The sequence below is a fragment of the Gobio gobio genome, assembly GCF_949357685.1.
Source record: "Gobio gobio genome assembly, chromosome: 2".
In the NCBI taxonomy this organism is placed as follows: Eukaryota; Metazoa; Chordata; class Actinopteri; order Cypriniformes; family Gobionidae; genus Gobio; species Gobio gobio.
In genome coordinates, this window is record NC_137098.1 from 69,588,423 (window position 1) to 69,607,905 (window position 19,483).

The 19,483-nt window shown below is 41.3% G+C and overlaps 1 protein-coding gene across 1 annotated transcript; it reads right to left on the minus strand.

Moving 5' to 3' along the window:
• Window positions 1-621: 621 nt before the first annotated feature.
• Window positions 622-16,616, minus strand: LOC307138583 (solute carrier family 12 member 3-like). The gene is made up of 26 exons (XM_079836988.1): window positions 16,234-16,616; window positions 15,992-16,081; window positions 14,148-14,223; window positions 13,921-14,016; window positions 13,558-13,697; window positions 11,849-11,959; window positions 11,650-11,761; window positions 11,257-11,387; window positions 11,079-11,163; window positions 10,822-10,982; window positions 10,623-10,730; window positions 10,413-10,536; window positions 9,632-9,733; window positions 8,911-9,066; window positions 8,671-8,770; window positions 8,476-8,587; window positions 6,539-6,673; window positions 6,352-6,458; window positions 6,183-6,265; window positions 5,996-6,082; window positions 5,649-5,747; window positions 5,412-5,523; window positions 5,238-5,324; window positions 2,608-2,740; window positions 2,467-2,534; window positions 622-2,200 (listed from the first exon to the last, which is right to left on the minus strand). Exons 1-26 carry the CDS (start codon window positions 16,471-16,473, stop codon window positions 2,062-2,064), a joined length of 2,994 nt encoding a protein of 997 aa, XP_079693114.1. The 5' UTR covers window positions 16,474-16,616; the 3' UTR covers window positions 622-2,061.
• Window positions 16,617-19,483: the final 2,867 nt, after the last annotated feature.

Below are 19,483 nucleotides of genomic sequence, written 5' to 3' on the forward strand. Positions count from 1 at the left end.
TCGTTAGTCACTAACGTTACGTCGTAGTGACTGAACGAAAGGGAACGTCTCGGTTACGGATGTAACCCTCGTTCCCTGAGGAGGGAACGGAGACGTAACGTCCCCTTGCCACATCAGCTGTGTTGCCTGGAACGCAGGAGTTCAGTCTTGGCTCCTCAAGCAGGTAACATAATGCGATATTGCCTCGTACTTCCTTATATACTCACGCAGTGAGGCGGAGCTACATATGCAAATTCCGCATGCCCCATGGCATTGGCACGCCATTGGGCGTTTTCTCAAAACTCGAAGTTGATAGGCTTCTAAGCGAAACCCCCATTCGTTAGTCACTAACGTTACGTCTCCGTTCCCTCCTCAGGGAACGAGGGTTACATCCGTAACCGAGACGTTACACACGTAACCGAGACATTATCGCGCCTGCCGTCAGCATTTGAGTGTTGAAAGTGAAGAAGATTTGAAAACTATGTAAGTCTCCCTTACCCTCATTACCCCTGTAGAGGGTCACATACACTTTGTCAACCATTTGGTTTGTTAGCATTTTGACAGGAATAAACAAAGCTATGATGGATAGAAATATTGTGTGTTCAATGGATTATACGGTTCTTTAACAACTTACTAATTGTTCAGATGACAAAATATATTTTTTCAAAAACATGTTTAGTAGACAAAAACTCATTTTGACAATGATAGGGCCTTCATACAGTGCATGTCTATCACTCATGGCCATTGGAAGTCATTGATTTATAGGGCAGTGAGGTAACAAGTCGGCTGCCTACTTTTTTGGACACAGCCAGACTGCCGTGCTTCTCAGAATATTCATCCATCTAAAACAAATAAACTCCAAATTTTTCAACAGAATGCACATTTAAAATAAGATAATTCAGGATTATCCAAGCAAGAAAAAAAAAAAGTTTTAAAAAAGATCTCAAACTGTGCTCAGGTTTGTCTAGACACCAGCCAGACACGTCTCATTAATCAATCTGAGCTGCATGCCACATACATTTTAAAAATCTAATTATATAAAATCATGAGAATCATTAAACCTTTCAAGTCATCAAAAGAATCAGGGAAGTGTGGCCGAATGAGATCACACGGTAGAAATTGAACCATGGCGAGCTAGTTCTAGTGTATTGACTGTAATACAATTAACCATTATAATTTTCTTTTTTTTTGGAGGAGGAGGAGGAGGCTGCTGGTCAATATGTATTTTATGTACAAAGCACAATCTGATAGCCTCATAAATCATTTACGTTTGAAATGTAAAAATCATAATTTGAGGTTAAACAAACGCACTTGCTAATTATTAATAAACCTGAGTGTGTGTTTTAAGTTAGCAGCCCCAAAACATATAGTGGCACTTGTCACACTTCAAAATGTGTGCATGCCGTTTTATTTGCTGCAAAACCTCAAGCTCACTTTTCATTTGTCAAGTCCTTTCAGTGCCTTTGAATCAACTGGTGTATTACATTTGCATTTATGCATTTGGCAGGCGCTTTTATCCAAAGCAAATAATATATTCAGCTGTAATACATTCAGTTAAATGCTGTGATTGAGATTGTATAGCATTCATGTATTTGAAAACAGGTTTTTTACTTGAGACAATCAGTGACAATGGAGATGTTCGCCACAGTACGAAATTGTATTTTTCACAGTGAAAAGCACACCAAGAACATATTTGCAATTTTACATATTTGTAACAACAACCTAGTAATTTACTATTCATATACAGTAAAAATTTTATATTTTTATAACATCTTTATTGTTTTAAAGGGCATGAAACTCTTATGTTATACTTTGAAATGAAGGTCCTGAGATAAGTGACTTCCCTCCACCAGCAATTCTCTTATATTCTCTGTTTGACTTTGACCTGTATCATCCTCGAAGATACAGACATATGAGAAAGTGATATAAATATACATTCGCAGTAAAAGAATAATTGTACAAGAGGATTAAGCAGCTCATTTCAGTTCAACAGGTCTGATTCTTCACATCACTGAAACTGACAGCAGCTTCACGTGCAGTAATAATTGTGTTTAATGATGAACTCACATTAATGTGAGTGTTTTACTGGCAGTAGAAGGTCATGACGTTCTCTTGGTTTCCTCGTATGAGCAGGACCGGACAGTGGATGCCGTAGCTCAGCGCTTCAATCCAGGCCATATAGAGAGAACTCGGACAGTTGACATCAGGGACTGGAAGAGAACTGAAACACACACACACACACACACACACACACACACACACATTGTGTTTAGAGCTGGTATCAAGCATTAATTAGCTAGAAAAGCTGGTCATATTAGTTAAGTGAGTTAAGAATCATCAACTGATTTTGCTTTAGCTAGGACCCAAAATATGCAAAAGTATGACCAATTGCTTGTGATGTCACTCATTTGTAAATCACTTTGGATTAATACATGTGAATGACATATCATATGGGATGGGTCAACTGCTCTAACTATCAATACTCACATTACAACCAAAGCAGCGGGGATAGAGTTCTTCTTAATGATCTCGTTCAGTCTCACCGACCTCTCCACCTGAAAATAAAATACAGTCAAATAGAGGGTCTGGTGGATCATACACATGTTCAAAACCTGCACACACACACACCTTGGGTTGCATGGCCTCCAGGTCTTTGTTGGAAACTTTCCATGGACTCAGTCTCTTGAGCTCCTGTACGTCTCCTCCAGCCTGTTCTTCACTCAGCATGAAGGGGGCAATGCTTTCCTCACACCGCTGCCAACTACAGGAACAGAGAGGAAGAAGAATTTTCAGAGTGCTCTGAATGGCCAGCTGACCCAGTTCGTTTTGATTGGACAAACACCTCAAGAGTGGATTGGAAATGTAACTGCCCTTACTATTATCGCGAGCTTAAGTTTCCGAAGCTTCTGATAAGCAGCTTTGTAAACACACAGTTAAAATGAATGTCGTTGGTTTTCCGTATCAGTTCGAGCCTGAGACTGATTCTGAAAATGTGGAATAAGCCGATTGATCAGAACCAACTTTGCAAGTGTAACCTCTCTGGTCCTACCTGACTCGAAACAGTGTCTCCAGCATGGGAGGCGGGCACGCTAAGGTAACATCCTGTTTGAACCGCCCGCTCCAAGCGGGGCTCGACCACAAGGACGCTCTAACAATGAGGCTAAAGGCTGCAACCTCTAGCGTCAGTCGCTAGAGCTTCTCTTGAGATCAGAGGAGTGAGGTTTACTTGCACAGCAACTACCAACTGGCCTCTGTTACAATCACCCCCCCAAAACCTCACTCCCATCCAGGGTCACGGCACCAATGTAACCCCTACTGTTCGAACTGCCCCACTCTAAGCGGGACTCGAACCCGGGTTCGCCGGCATGACAGTCGGACGCTCTAACAAGGAGGCTAAAGGCTGCAACCTCTAACGTCAGTAGCTAGAGCGTCTCTTGAGATCAGAGGAGTGAGGTTTACTCGCACAGCAACTACTAACTGACCTCTGTTACAATCACCCCCCTAAAACCTCACTCCCATCCAGGGTCACAGCACCAATGTAACCCCTACTGTTCGAACCGCCCCACTCTAAGCGGGACTCGAACCCGAGCTCGCCCGCATGAGAGTCGGACGCTCTAACAAGGAGGCTAAAGGCTGCAACCTCTAGCGTCATTAGCTAGAGCGTCTCTTGAGATCCGAGGAGTGAGGTTTACTCGCACAGCAACTACTAACTGGCCTCTGTTACAATCATCCCCCTAAACCTCACTCCCACCCGGGGTCACGGCACCAATGTAACCCCTACTATTCGAACCGCCCTGCTCTAAGCGGGAATCAAACCCGGGTTCGCCGGCATGAGAGTCGGACGCTCTAACAAGGAGGCTAAAGGCTGCAACCTCTAACGTCAGTCTTGAGATCAGAGGATTGAGGTTTACTAGCACAGCAACTACTAGCTGGCCTCCGTTACACTAACAAGGACACTAAAGACCGCAGTTTCTATCACCAGTAGCTAATGCGCCTCTTGAGATCAGGGGAGTGAGGATTATTCGCACAGCTCTTTCTAGCTGGCCTCCATTACACTCACCCCCCTAAACCTGACTCTCATCTGGGTCGTGGCACCACTGTAACCCCGCAGATCCTACTCACCCCGCTCTGAGTGGGACTTGAATCAGCATCTCATGGGAAGCGGGCACACTAACAAAGATGTTAAGGTCTCTAGTCTCTAGAGACCGCGGCCTCTATCATCAGTTGCTAGTGCGCCTCTTGAGATCAGGGGAGTGAGGATTATTCGCACAGCTCTTACTAGCTGGCCTCTGTTACACAAGCACAACTTGAACAGAACATTTTACAGTGGTTAGTAGGCTCAGGAAGCTGTCCTCTGTAAAAGGCACTACATGCACAAGCAAACTTTAAGGTTGTACAGATCAGGAACAGCTTTATAAACAGTCCTTAACCTCTCGATAACCTCTGAAAGTTAAAGCAGTTTTGCTTTTGCATCCAAAACTACTGTCAGGATTTACACGTAGTGAAAAATGTGCACTTAGGCATGGGAAGAGTAATTTTTGCAGCTGATCTTATTGCATATGCATTTGCAGGAGTTTCCCTTTCAGACGCAAAATATATGGAGGAGAGTATTTTAAATGAATCACACAAGGTGATTTACTATGGTTTGCATTTCTCAATGTACTGGTGTTTGCGCCAATATTTACAGCCCAAAAGAAGCATGTCTTAAACCATAAACCAATTTGTTCTACTCTTGGTAGATTGCATTGATCATTATGGAAATGATCCAGCTGTGTCTATGTTATTGATTTTGTGCGTCATCAGTAGATCACACGCAGAACTTTCCACTCCCATAGGCGCTTTTTTGGAATTGTGCTCTCGTGCTAATTTCTAAATCCTGCCCCAATTAACTGAAACCTCGCCTTCTTTATTTGCGTATGCCTTTTGGTGGACATTATGCTAATATTTCACATTGTGACATGGACGTTTGAGGAAGTAATATCTGGACTTTGATCAAGGTGTTTTAGGCAGGTCTGGATCAGTGTTCTCTGTTAGATTATGAGCTTTGTAAATTTGTAGATTATATACAAGCACGAAAAGATGCTTAACGAAAAGGAAAACATTAAAAAGAATCACATGACTCCTTTAACAAATTCTATAACTATTTACCAAACAGTGGTCAGAAGTGGTAAGTAGGATGTTTCCAATGGCACATGAAGGCAGCATGACTACAAACCTGCATGTTTTTGTATGTGTGTTTATTTGCGCACGTTTCTCACTTTTTAGGCAGTGGAGCTTTATCCACGTCTGTTATCACGACAATGTCCTCAAACTCCAACCGGAATCTCTTCAACAGCATCTTCATGCTGGAATGAGAAAAAAACGTTTAAAGAACTACTGTTTCTGCATATCAAAACTAGCAACAGATGATGGTGATGTAACAATCCACTCACTCTTTACGGTCTTCCTTCATGGTCTCCTGGTCTCCTAAAATAAACACTCTGATTTTGCACTTTTTCCAGCGGTTTCTTCTGGTCAACAAATATGGCACTAGAAGAGTCAGACCTGAAAGAGAGCAACAGGGTTCAGAATAAGAGAATGGGAATGCAAACGGATAGTGCCGGAGGTTTATTAGACCCCCTTGAGCTTTGACCCGCTTTACCAAACCAAATCATGCAGTCATATCTCACCTCCATCATCAGAGATCCAGTAAATGTCAATAGTCTTCCTGCCCTGTTTCGTCTGAAACACAGATCTGACCTGATCGTTTGAGCCATCATCAGAAATATCTGAAGGGGGAGTCGAAAAAGGAGGTGAGACTTGCATAAAAACCATTCATATCACACCAGCCAAAGCTTGATTGAGAAAAAGTTAGTGCACCCCTTCTACAATGCAGCTTTGCTGACTGGGTGATCAGGATCCCATCGCTTGCAGTGTAGACGGTTGATTGTAATGTTCTAGCCTGTCACAACACTTCACTAACAGTGTCTAAGGGATAAAAGTGCTTTGTGTAAAAGACTTCAAATGTGTTTGTCACCTGAATTACGGTCGGTCTCGTCTTTTTCGGATTGCATGACTTCATCTGCGTCGAATGCCGGATTGTCAATTGCTGATAATCTGCCTGCTGTGCAAAACAGACCCACATCAAACTTTGTTTTATAATTCCAACTGCAGCGTCAATCCATTTTCAAGTCATTTTACTGTATAAAACACACAGTACACACCTGAACTCTGCAAAGCATCCGAAATGTCCAACCCATCCATCATTCTCAGAATTGCAAGGCCATAGCTGGAGTCAAACGCTTCACTGAACAATAAACATTAAACAAGGTCAGAAGAAATGCATGACAAATGCTGATATGTGTGAACAAAAGCAGCATCTGAAGAACTCACCTGATGGTGTTGACGTAGTCCTGTAAGCGCTCAGGTTTACAATCCCGCCAGTTCATCTTGTATCCCATAATGAGGGTGTTCGGCTTCAGTTTACCGAGACCTGAAGCCTAGAAAGATGATTGACTGTTTGATAAGGGCGTGATGAGGAGAAGAAAAAGGTGTTAGAATAGATTAGCGATGGTCTTACCTGCATGAGATTGTACGCGCCATCTTTCAGACTGTCGGCATTGAAGGATGTGTAGAAAGATCGAACCTTCCTCTGATTCAGCCAGTCCAACAGCATATCAGTGCTGTGCTGTGGAAAACTGGACTTCTCATCCTCCTGAAAGCATGAGAGAGCAATAAACCCACAATACCTTAACATGACGAGTGCACACTGAATAAGCCATTTGGTGAAATCAAGGGTATCTGATTTTGTCAATCAGGGTTTTTTTTATAAACTATCTTTCCTGAATGAATCATTTTATATATGTAACCCCTCAGGTCCTAGCCTGGTTTTACCAGACTCTCGTACATTTCATTTGTACATAGAGTCTGGCCACTCTCCATTGACAAGCGTTTACTTCCTTGAAGGCGGGTCCTCTGTTGAAGTTTAAAACTATTGGATCTGCCAAGAGTCACTCTGGATCTGCCTAACCAATCACTAACGTTTGGTTGTGACGTATGTCACGTGCCGTTCGCCTTTGATTCTCACATTAACGGAGCACACCACCTTAGTGTCAGTGATAAAACCTTGTGCATTCGGATTGTGATTTATTCACGGTGGAGAGAAGAGTTTTGTGATCGGAACGTGCTGCTCTCGTGGTGCATATCTCGTGCAATCATAACATGATTGTATGCTGTCAATAAAATGTCATATGCTTGGTATGATAAGAATAAATGCTGCCGTGAATAACAGCCCAATTCAAATGTTTACGTGCTTTTCTTCTTTTATTTTTGAGCGGTGATGAAATATTTTGCTCTTGTAAACACTTGCCAGTATTTAAAGAAATACAAGTCTAGAAATGCAAATTACAGCTCACGCAACCGCACGGTGCTCTGCAGGGGTCTATAAGGGATATAAACAGTGAGTTTTGAAGTGATATATTCTTGAAAACTCAGAGATGTGGATTCGGACAGCAATTACATCGACACATTACACAACCTTGGTGTTTGTCAAAAGCAGTCGATAATTCAGCCTGGGTTTTTCTCGCGGGTGGTGGGAGACGGACGGCTTTTTGACGGCTTTTCAAAAAGCTGAAAAATACTTTTCCCGGACCACAACATCAGCAGTAGAGCAGTGATTGTTCTTGCTCCGTGTAACGGAAGTTCGTTTGTTCAGGGAAGAAGGAGGCGGGAACCGGCGAACGTTTAACAACTTTTAATCAAATAATAAACACAAAATGAAAGTAAAAGCGGCAGCCCCTCACGGACGACTGCCGCGCACAAACATAACAAAACACAACTTAAAATCCAGGCCTGGTCCTCTCTCGTCCTTTACCGGTGTCGCTCGTCCTTATATGCCTCCGTGCTCCCTCATGAGAGGACTCGAGACCGGTGTGTCTCAATCACGCACACCGGTGTCGCTCGCTCGTCCACCTCGCCACACTCCGGTTTTAACTTCTGGACATTCGTCAGCGCTGCCACACACTCATATCTTTCACCGCCGCCATTACTGAACTACAACTCAAACTAGCGCACGACATCAACTCTCAGCCACTCCCCCTGTTCACTGATTGGACCAGTAAAAAATTGTTTGGGGGAAAACCTAAGCATACACCGCAGTCCCAGAAGTAGTACTGAAGGAAAGTGAAAATTGAGAGGAAGTACGTAGGAGGGCGGAGCCAGGCTACTCAGGTCCAACTCGGGCCTCGAACCCGGGTCTCCGGCATGGGAGGCGGGTGATCAAGGAGGCTAAAGACCACAGTCTCTAGCATCCATCGCTACAATGCCTCTTAAGATCAGGGGAGTGAAATTTAGACGCACAACTCTTACTAGCTGGCCTCCGTTACATATACCATTAAAAAAATATGAGTCCGAGTGACATTAGACATAATTTGAAGTTAATCGTTTTTGACATCAACTCATATCATAGGCTTCTCCGTGTACGATTGTGCATAAAGATGGCCCAGCTCCGGTTCTTACCATGATTATGTTCCCACAGATCATCAGGCTGATGCTTTTGGTGAAAGTGCCCACAAAGTCCACCAGAGCAGGACGGGCGTTCGGAGGGCCGGTCAGAACGAGACACTGAGGCCTAAGAGAGAGTTCATACGTGAGCGGCTGGTGTATCGTGATATGTCATGGTCAGTTTGGTAATATTTACTTTTACAGTCTCACCTGTAGTTTTTGACATGATCACTCACACTATTCAGAGACATCGAGAAGGACAAAGCCATGTTGTAGAAACCGGCCTGGTAAGACGAGCCCCAGTTAACCCCTGGACACACGATCAGACAACAGTCAGTGTGTTCAAATAACTAAATTATGTTTTGATGATCATAATTGGAAAATGTAAGTCATAATCTGCATCATTTTGGGTCATTGAAATCAAAGCAAATAAACGATGAAGTTACTCACGAGGCTTTGTATAGGAAACATAACCTAAGAGGAAGAGGACGACTGCGGATGTGACGAGAGCGGCCCACCACGTGAACAGAAACATGAGGACAAAAGATAAGCAAGAACCAAACAGAGATGTCCACGGACTGAAGTAACGGTACTGCGGCCGCCAGCCTGCGAGACACAGACGACAAACACAAATATTAGACTCATAGAACAGCTGTTCTCACGAAGGGCTTCAGAATGACTTAAAATATAGAAAATCAAGATATTTCTTATTTTATTTCACTGCTCAACAACTGTTTATTTTTATTTTCTTTGAAGACACAGAATTCCCGCAGTCTTAGAAAACCATGATATTTGAGGACGTTTTATTTTAAAGTGGGATTTCTAGACATGTCGTCATGCACAAAATGTTATGGGCATTATATAATAATAAATATATACTTTTATTGATATGCCAATCTCTAAAATGTTTTGTCAGGGAGAGATTGTGAGTGAAATACATTTTTTTTTTAAATCATTATAATAATAAAGTTAAAGAGTCTGAACCTGACTCTGTTTAAAAAAAGCATTTCCTTAAATAGCAAAACATGCTGTAAGAATATGAGTTCAAAAGGTGATGCAGAGCAGGCAGGACCCATTCATATTATATTTATATTCACAGTACAGTATTGTTTATCAGTTAATCCAGTCTTTCATTTACACAATAAAAAACTGATGATGATGAAGTTCTCACCAGGTGTTTTGGTGATCGATGCATGGAAGCAGCTGAAGTTAATGAGGCCGTAAGAGCAGAGGAAGAAGTTGGAGATCAGAGGAGCGATTGTGTTCAGATCACCTGAAAAAGATCAACATTACACCAAATGTTAAAGCGTCTGCAGAGAGAAACACCTCACACTGTAAAATCTAATTAGTTAGACTTATTAAAAATAAAGTGTGTGTGTGGGCATGTTTTTGTGAAATATCAGGACACAAATATGTATAATGACATGGGAATGACATAGGTATTAAAAAAAGAGGGTGAAATATGAGGACGTTCCCCATGTCCTCACTTTTCAAAATGCTTATAAATCATACAGAATGAGTTTTTTTTCACAGAAAGTAAACTGCACAGTCTCCTGTGAGGGGTAGGTTTAGGGGCAGGTGCAGTGCAAGGGTACAAAAACCATTACGCCTATGGAATGTCCTCACATTTCACAAAAACAAACGTGTGTGTGTGTGTGTGTGTGTGTGTGCGTGTTAGGCCTCCCGGAGTTTGGCTGTTTTCGTAAAGACTCGGTACAGCTTATCTGTCTAATAAAACTTAAGACTTTTTTGATATATGAAGGTTGCAGTACTATTCAAGATTAACATGAGACAGGCAGAAACTGTGTGTGTTACCCCTCACCCCCCCCCCCCCTTAACTTGGGTTTTCTGAGTTAAAAAGGCAAGTAAAGTGAACTCAAACATTCTCTTCACTGTTGAATCACTTATGGATTTTACAGTGCTCAGTGATCTGGAGGAGATCTAGGACTCACCGATGAGGATGAAAGCCATAGCGATGAGGAATGCCAGACAGTAGGCACGTAGAGGCTCGTTGTTTTTCCCGTAACCTTTTGCGAAGAACCCGATGTAGGGGTAGATGTTATCCTTACACAAGCACTGTGGGAAAACGCATACAAAAATACTGTTACAGTCAACTGTATGCAGGATAAATAAGGTTAAATCAAAACGTCTGCACCGTCTACCTGGAAAATTTTGGGGGCAGACACCAAGAAACCCAGCGCTGACGACAAGGTGGCGGCAAATACACCAATGGTGATCAAAATGCCAGATCCTGAAACAGTGGTAAGAACCTGGAGAAAGAACAGTAATCGCTATTAGTCAGTCTATCCATCCACACAACAAAATAATGAAAACTATAACCAACAGGGCCGATGTGCTCACCCGGAAGTTGTTTGCCAGTCCAGAGACACATGTGAAATTCTGTTCACATCGGTCAAAGTTCCAGCCATATTTACAGCCCAGACCACTGCAGGGGATTGTGTAATTCGATAGCGCTAAACTATCGTTCAGAATGCCAGAAGCGTCTCTTACAACAGTTGCAGCTGAGGAAGAAGAGAGGAAGTGCTTCAGTGAGGAGGATGGTTCGCACATTTCAATTATGATACAAAAATGTGTGAGAGAAAAAGGTCTAATCTCACCACAAGTGATTGAGATCAATAAATAACTCAAGGTGGTCCACAATATGGCCAGCAGTGTCCCTTTAGGAATCCCACCACTTGGATCCTGGAAAACCATGGACACAAGTCATTCTGTAGTGTTTTAAGGCACACTGACTTTCCTACTTGTACACGTTCTGCCTGAAAATGGCAGCATTACCTTGAGATCTCCACAGATGTTGACACCAGACAGGATTCCTGTGGCAGCCGGGAAAAAGATGGCGAACATCCTGAAGAAATATCCATCTTTACCTCGGAAGGAAGGCAGCAGGTTGCTTATGAAAATGTCAGCTGGGTGAAGAAAGCTGTGGTCAGGTTTGGTTGTTCAAACAAAAAACCAACATCAAGTTGAATGTTCATAATTCGACAAAAGTTATTTCAAGTTCGAGGTCTGGATTTCAACAACATGCATGAATAATATATGCTGTTTTAACGTTATGTAGGTGTAGTGAGCTTGATAAACAAAAGCTTGTCATCTGTTGTAGCAGGTCGAAATATTGACTCCCAAACTTCGAAAACTAGGCCACATTAGATCTGGATCTTGTTTACTCACCCTGGTAGCCAAAAAATCCTGCAGCCTGCTTTTCACTGTTGGAGGGAATGACCGTCCCAACAAAATAATTAATTAAGGAGAGCATGATGGCGATGAAGAACAGGATCTGAGCCTGTGGTGGAGCGAAAACCAAGAAGAATAATCGTGTTAAAAGAGGCAGTTTTGGGAATTAGGCGAAAACAGGAGAAGAGGACCATACCTTCGCCTCCCAACTCATGCCAGCAAATGTGATGCAGAGCAGGATGACGACAGTAATTGCACCAATGATCCTCACGTCATTGACATCATCCACCATCTGAGATTTATAGTCCTGAGAATAAAGAAAATGATTGTGGATGAGCTTTAAACATCTGTGCAGTCGGTTAACTTTGAGCTCAACTGTGCAGTGTATGCTATATACAATTACAACATACTTTTTACTTTCTGTCTTTCACTTCTAGTAAAACCGACTGACTAACAATATAAAATGGTAGGAAAAAGCATATTTCAATTTTTACATTCTCTGGCAAATGATTTGCGTTCCCTCGAGTTCACTCTCAACTTTTTTTGTGAACTTTTTCAAAACTTTTGAGTTCTCTGCAGATTTTGGTCAAATGAAATGCTCTCTGAGCTGGCATTTGCAAGTTGCAAACACTACAAACAAAAACTTTCTGTTTTAGAAGAAACAATGTCAATGTAAGAAAAAAAAATCGACAATGAATAATAAAATTTCCCCCTATACTTTTCAATAAAGTGACACGTTTTTTACAACACGCATGATTTAGTGTGAGTTAAAATTCTCAATATTACTAATGGGGACGGATTTTTTTTTTTACTTGAAACATTCAGTCCCCCTGAGATTTTAAGTTAATATTGCAATGATTTACCAACATATTAAAATGTTTTTTGATCTCTTCCAGAATTGTTTTTGTTATGCTGGAATAAAGTCTATTCACATCCTGATATAAATCACTAAGTTACATAGTCTACATGTATTTCTATGTATAGTATATACACTATTTTGCCAAAAGTATTGGGCCTGAGTTCAGGTGTTCAATCACTTCATGGCCATAGGTGTATAAATCAAGCACTAGGCCTGCAGACTCTTCTACAAACATTTGTGAAAGAATGGGTCACTCTCAGGAGCTCAGAGAACTCAAGCGTGGGGCTGTGATCGGTGGACACCTGTGCAATAAGTCCATTCGGGACTTTTCCTCACTACTAAATATTCCACGCTCAACTGTTATGGGATTATAACAAATTGGAAGCAATTGGAAACAACTGCAACTCAGCCACAAAGTGGTAGGCCACGTAATATCACAGAGCGGGGTCAGCACATGCTGAGGGTCAAAGTGCGCAGAAGTCACCAACTCTCTGGAGAGTCAAGAGCTCCAGACCTCCAAACTTCTGTGGCCTTCAGATGAGCTCAAGAACAGTGTGTAGAGCTTTATGGAATGGGTTTCCATGGCAGAGCGGCTCATCCAAGCCTTGCATCACCAAGTGCAATGCAAACTGTGGGATGCAGTGGGGTAAAGCATGCCACCACACCGTTCACGCCATAACTAGTGTAATTTGGAAGAGATTCCAGCGCATGACGTTACGTTTGTGACACGAATTTAATGCCTTTTAAAGAAAAACTATCAACGCGGAAAATTAATCTGCAGCAGTCAAGTGGTCCAGGTGAGTTGTTTATGTTTATCTGTATTGTAATGTTATGTTCTTTGAGACATGAGGTAGTTTATAGGCATCTCTCGTGACGCTTTTGTCTGCGCCCTGCTGTACGCGTTATTTTGTTTTGAAGGATGCGTGGCTTTGGAGACACATTATCTGCAGTTTGGGAAACCCTGCATTACGGTGCTTTAAAGAAATGCTTTTCTAAAAACTGCTCTCTGTGTTTCCATAAAACCCTACAATGTGTGCATGTCTCACTTTCAGAAGATCTCTGACGGTCTCTGCAAACCCTACTGTGTGGAGCGCACAGGCGAGAGCGTTGGCGAAGGCAAAGAGCAAACCGATGGGCGCTCCAAGCTCCGGACCCAGACTCCGAGAGATCATGAAGTATGTGCCACCTGGGGGAAAGATTGCAGATGAACAAGTCTGTTTTCACTTGTTTTGACAGATTGGCTTCACTTCTTTAGAAAATACACAATGCATTGCTTGGGCAAAGTTACAAATCTCAGGTAAACATATTGTTTTATGTAGCCTATGTTTATATATTTTACTGGAAGATGAAACAAAGATTCTGATTAAACCCACAATGTTCCTGTTTTTATGGTAAACAATTTGACTCACCAGAGTAGACCTTCCCATTGGTGGAGATTGCCGACACTGACGTCGCCGTGATTGTTGTGATGACGATAGACATGAAGATAATGACGTAGGTCAGAACTGCAATAAATGGGTCAAATGTCAGTTTAGATAAGGTCTAGATCCTTTCGGTTTTCTGAGGGAGGAAATATTTGGGCATTTGAGAAGTGACTTTAACTAAATTCAATAAACCAAATGGAGGATCGACTCACTGAGTCCGGCTTGAGACGTGATCCATGGCAGACGCAGGTACATAATGACTCCCCAGATGTTCAACATACACCGAATCTGAAACAGAATCATTGGTGTGTTGGTATAAGATTTAAAAAAAAAAAATTATTTCAACATTATTTTGCAAGCTCATGTAGGTGAGACAATTACAGATCTGAAAAATGCTTAAAATGGATATATATTCACACGATTGGCCTCTTCTGAAGTCAGACACGTGCCACTCACACGATTGGTCGCTGCTCTAGTCGGGAGCGCAATTGTGATACTTGTGATTGGCTACGGATGGAGTCAGCCACAGGATTGGCCGCTACTGTAGTCAAGCGAAAGTGTGCAGAATGAATGTTGACAAATGTGTTTGCACCACAAACCCACCCTACAAAAACTCTTCGCTTATGCTTTAAGCTGGTCGCAAAGCACCGGCAAAAGTAGCCTAACGTTTATAAATGTACAAATAGCAAGGAGACATTAATTTGAATTGTTTATTAATAAACTACTGTTTTCTGAGTCCGTGTTGGGCTGCAAAGATGATGTTGACGATACTGACTCGTCGCCTATAGAGGGAAATGCACCTTTCATTTGGATTACATAATCAAAGTATTTGTTTTTGGTTTGTTTAAACATAGATATTTCAAGCTTTCTATGGGCTGATTTCGCATAACTGTGAGGAAAGTATATGCTGAGTTTGGGTTCATTTATGTGAAGTGCTGCAGTTATTCTTGCAGTTGAATACGGAGTAACTTTCTGCTCTTTAGTTTATTATGTGTGTAACGGAGGCCAGCTAGTAGTCGCTGTGCGAGTAAACCTCACTCCTCTGATCTCAAGAGATGCTCTAACGACTGACGCTAGAGCGACTGTCGATCTTAGTAGCAATATTGAATATTGCACTGTGCACTATTGGTATCGAGCCTGGTGAAATGTAGCCACATTTATTTATCTTTTCCACATCTTTTACATCTATGTGGGTTGGGACGCGCACCCCCTATTTACACTGCACACGTCTGCATGGCATCACGGCTCAGTCAAGGTTGTGTTCCCCTCTTGTGCCGCGGAAGTATTGACTAGAGTGGACGCGTTCAGCTCCGGTGGCCATGTCGGAGCCGTAATGCGCCGCAGACGGAGTTACACACTACAGCCTCACGTGCCAGCCGCGTCCCTGGGTGTAACCGCCGTAAACAAATGTTTTTTTCCACCACAGCCATTCGTGCTGCATGCTGTTGACAAGATTAACCCCATAGATATCAAAATTTGGTATTGAGCGACAAGACCTTACTTATTGAAGAATAAGGAGGATAGGGGTATAAGATAAATGTGGATGGCAGCTCAGAACATCTGCTCTTGTGAGAAGTTAATGAGAAGTATTTGAGTTCTGGCTTTTGACTGCAGGTATCTTTGCAAATATGAGTACAGTTTGAGACACTTTTTTTGAAGTTATATGTTTGGCCTTTTTATTAGATATGACAATACGAGATGAGACATTGGGGGAGTAAAGACAAGAACAAGACTGGGAAAGGACCTCTGATGTTGAGATCTCTCCTTTGTAATACTAGAGGAGAAAAATTGGGTCTTTTCCTCGGGAGAACAATCGGAGAACCTGAGACTTAAACATTAGCTCACCATTTAATTTCTTGAGATGTTAAAGAGGTCAAATACACTCTAAAAACTGCTGAGCTATTTTAACCCATGTTTGGATCAAAAATGTACAATCCCAACCATTGGCTTAAAATGTCATGTCAAAATTTAAACCAACAGTTGTTTGTCCATTTTTGACCCAAACATGGGTTAAAACAACCCATCCTTTTTTGGAGTATATAATTTGTTCTCTCACCATGACTCCTAGAACCCATCCAAAGCGGACGAGTTTGACTTTGGGCCGTCCGTCATCCTCTGGTGGAGGAGGAAGATCATCAGGCTCCGGCTGTTGATAGAGAAAATCAACACAAAATTGCAAAGTGTTGCCATCCAAACAATATTCTTCAGGTACAATATTCAATAGACTCAAATATATGTTAATACATTTATTAGACTAAAATTTTCATTCAAATTGTAATTTCATTTAGATTTACTTACTGGTTTGCGCAGAACATCCAGTGATGGTCTGGTGCTTTTCATACGTCCCGAGATCGTGTCTTTGGCGTAAAATTCATATTTTGGCACGGGGTCAAGCGGATTGAAGAAAGACATTTTTCGCTTGTCCTGCTCCTTCCCATAATCTCCGATATCCACGGTAACACCTTGAGGCGGGAGGTTGTTTTCCGGGCGACGCAGACCCGGGATTAAGTTTCTGATGCGATCAATATATTTGGCCATCGTGGATTCTGTAGGACTTTAAACTTTAAGATGTCGACTCTTCCTGCTGTAATCCTTAATGGAGATCACAGAAATGATCCAACACATCCACGGAAATCACAGCGCCGAGCCGAGTGGAGATGAGCTGATCTTCCTCTGCTGTCAGGAAATGCGTTTTCTTTTATACCTAAATTGAGCCTACTTACACACACCCATTATTAGACGTACACAAACATTTTTGAAGAATCATGACTTGCAGTTCTTTGTATTGTGTTCTCTTGCTATCTTTGAAGGCTTCTTCAGAAATGTCTAAAAAACTGGTTTCCCAAGATGTCACATCTGTCAAATAGAGTTTGTATGGCAACAGTTCGGATGTGTGGTCACATCAGATATCTTTCTCCCAAAGTGAGCATCATAAATTAAATGATTACAACTTATTATTATTATTATTATTATTATTATTATTATTGGTCTAAATGACTTGCATGACCCCATATGACTTACTTAGCCGGATGGGCCTGGAAACTGGCCAATAAACCTGTGTTTTTCCATGCTTTGAAGCCAGTTTAAAGTTTGCCCAGCTGTTATCAGAGAAGCATGAGCAACATCTCAAACCTGCTGGAAATTAAGAGACACAAATGAGATCTTTTCAATGCAACTGTTTGTCCTAACAATTACATTAAATTGAGAGACTTGCTCAGATGTTGCTCTTTAATAGCTCATCAACTTAGTCTCAAATACTTCTCCTAAAATATAAAACAGACCCAAATGAGTCACTCATTGTCATCTAGTAAGAGTATAACCGCGTTTGATGTGAAATATTTGAGTTCATATTGAGATCTCTGACTCTTGATTGCAGACTCCTTCCATCTTTGCAAACCTGAGCACAATCTGAGATCTCTTCTGGGGTTACTGGGGTCTCCATCCGCCCTATCTATCTATCTATCTATCTATCTATCTATCTATCTATCTATCTATCTATCTATCTATCTATCTATCTATCTATCTATCTATCTATCTATCTATCTATCTATCTATCTATCTATCTATCTATCCATCCATCCATCCATCCATCCATCCATCCATCCATCCATCCATCCATCCATCCATCCATCCATCCATCCATCCATCCATCCATCCATCCATCCATCCATCCATCCATCCATCCATCCATCCATCTAAAACTACAAAACTAAAACTTTAAGCTTTTATAACTACTCAAAGTGTGTCTAGAAACTTTTTTAATCTGGTTTATTTTTAATTTTTCCCAAAGGACATGTTTGAACCTTAGAGTCATTTCTAAGGTCTCTTCCTCCTAAAACGCTGAAGGGGTTTTTCCCCCATGTATATCTTCCCTCTGTAAACCTGCTTGCATTGTGAACGTGATTGAATTTAAACTTTGGTCATTATGACAACACATTAAACTTAGTAGCAAGATAACGAACGTGATGAAAATGTAGTGATGATGGTCCTATTTTTATCAAATGGAATCACTATAAAAGGGCCTTGTTTTAATGGGAAAGCAATGATTTGAGCCGGCAGAACCAGCATATGTGTCTGATATCTGCTACTTTCGCTTAGTGTTCCCATTCATTTGTTGTGAGTACAAACATGAAAATGTTTTGTTGATATGGGTTTTCTTTGGGAATGTGTACCAGTTTCATGACGAATGTTCCAACTATCTATACAGGGGTATTTGGTAAACACACCCACATCCACATCTAACCAATCAGAGCTTAGTATGCAGGCCGTGTTTACTGGAACCATTAAGCTTTCATGAGGGCAAAATATGGATGGCCAAAGGATATGTAATTTATAGAGTGGACATTAGCCAATCAGTTAGTGTTTTTGTCCATTCCTAGAATTTTGATTTCAAAGAGCACTTGAGTCAACCATCAGAAAGGGCCGAAAGAACACAATAAACCCTTTCCGCTGTTTATGCAAGTTTCATGGAACCGCATGCCATAAAGAGGTTCATAAAAAGTTTATTTTTATGAACAGTAAAACTTCCTACCTCGGTCATTTATTGGGCACGTCCTTCAACGCGGAGCCCAGTTGGGTGGGCTTGTCCACTTTGTGTAAGTGACCTTGGGTCTCAAAATGTCATCTCTGTTAACAAGTTCAAAGAATATTACAAACAAGAAATTGTGTGTATATGTACGGAACATTGTCATAAATGATTCAATGACTAGAAAACTTAGTAAAATGCTGGTGATTAACTGCTAATTTCTCAGATCTCAGACACTATTATCCAGCTTGTCTTCTTTTCCGTGCAAATATATTAAAACTGTCAGGTTGATACATGATGATTTTTCTTAATTTTATGAGATCTTTAATGTTACATGAATAAATACAATGATTTTTCACTATACAAATACAATACAAATGATTTGGGTCACATGGCTGTTTGTGTTTGATTTGGTGTGCTTTTCAACAGTATGTTCTTCCTGAATTTCACCCCAAACAGAAGCAACATGACCGTGCTAAATAAGAATCAGCTTTCTGAAAAGTGCACGTCTTCTTTATGGTAAACAGAGGAAAGAAAATTGTCACGCATTTCAGTCTGCTGGGTTATTGGGCAAAACACTAACGCTGATTTAAACATGTTTCATAACCAAAAGTTTTATTCTGAACAACACGATTCTTCTTATTAAAGGGGTCATAGAATGACATTTTTGTGCAAGTTAATATGATTCTTTAGTGTCTAAATGAAAAGTTTGTAATATACTTTAATTAAAAATTCTCATTAGTATTGTAAGAAAACACTCAATTTACCTGGTCAAAACCAGCTCAGTTTTTAGCAAGTCATTTCAGTGTATGTGACTTTAAATGATAATGAGCTTTGCTCACCCCGCCCCCTCTGCTCTGTGGGGCGTTTGGTTCGACCCGACACAACACCACAACACACGTGGAGTGTTGCCTTGACAACATTTGAGGGTATATTTTCGAGAAATAATGGCAACGGGAGTCTCTGAGGACACATCTGAGCAACCTTATCATTTTGAACCGGAGTCGGACCAGGAACAGATGA

Excerpts from the sequence above, each read along its gene's own strand:
- LOC307138583 (XM_079836988.1), bottom strand. The coding sequence starts at position 16,473 with ATGGCCAAATATATTGATCGCATCAGAAACTTAATCCCGGGTCTGCGT. Across the intron at positions 10,731-10,821 it reads GACTGGCAAACAACTTCCGG|GTTCTTACCACTGTTTCAGG; the intron begins GTGAGCACATCG and ends TTCTTTCTCCAG. Across the intron at positions 8,588-8,670 it reads GATCATGTCAAAAACTACAG|GCCTCAGTGTCTCGTTCTGA; the intron begins GTGAGACTGTAA and ends ACTCTCTCTTAG.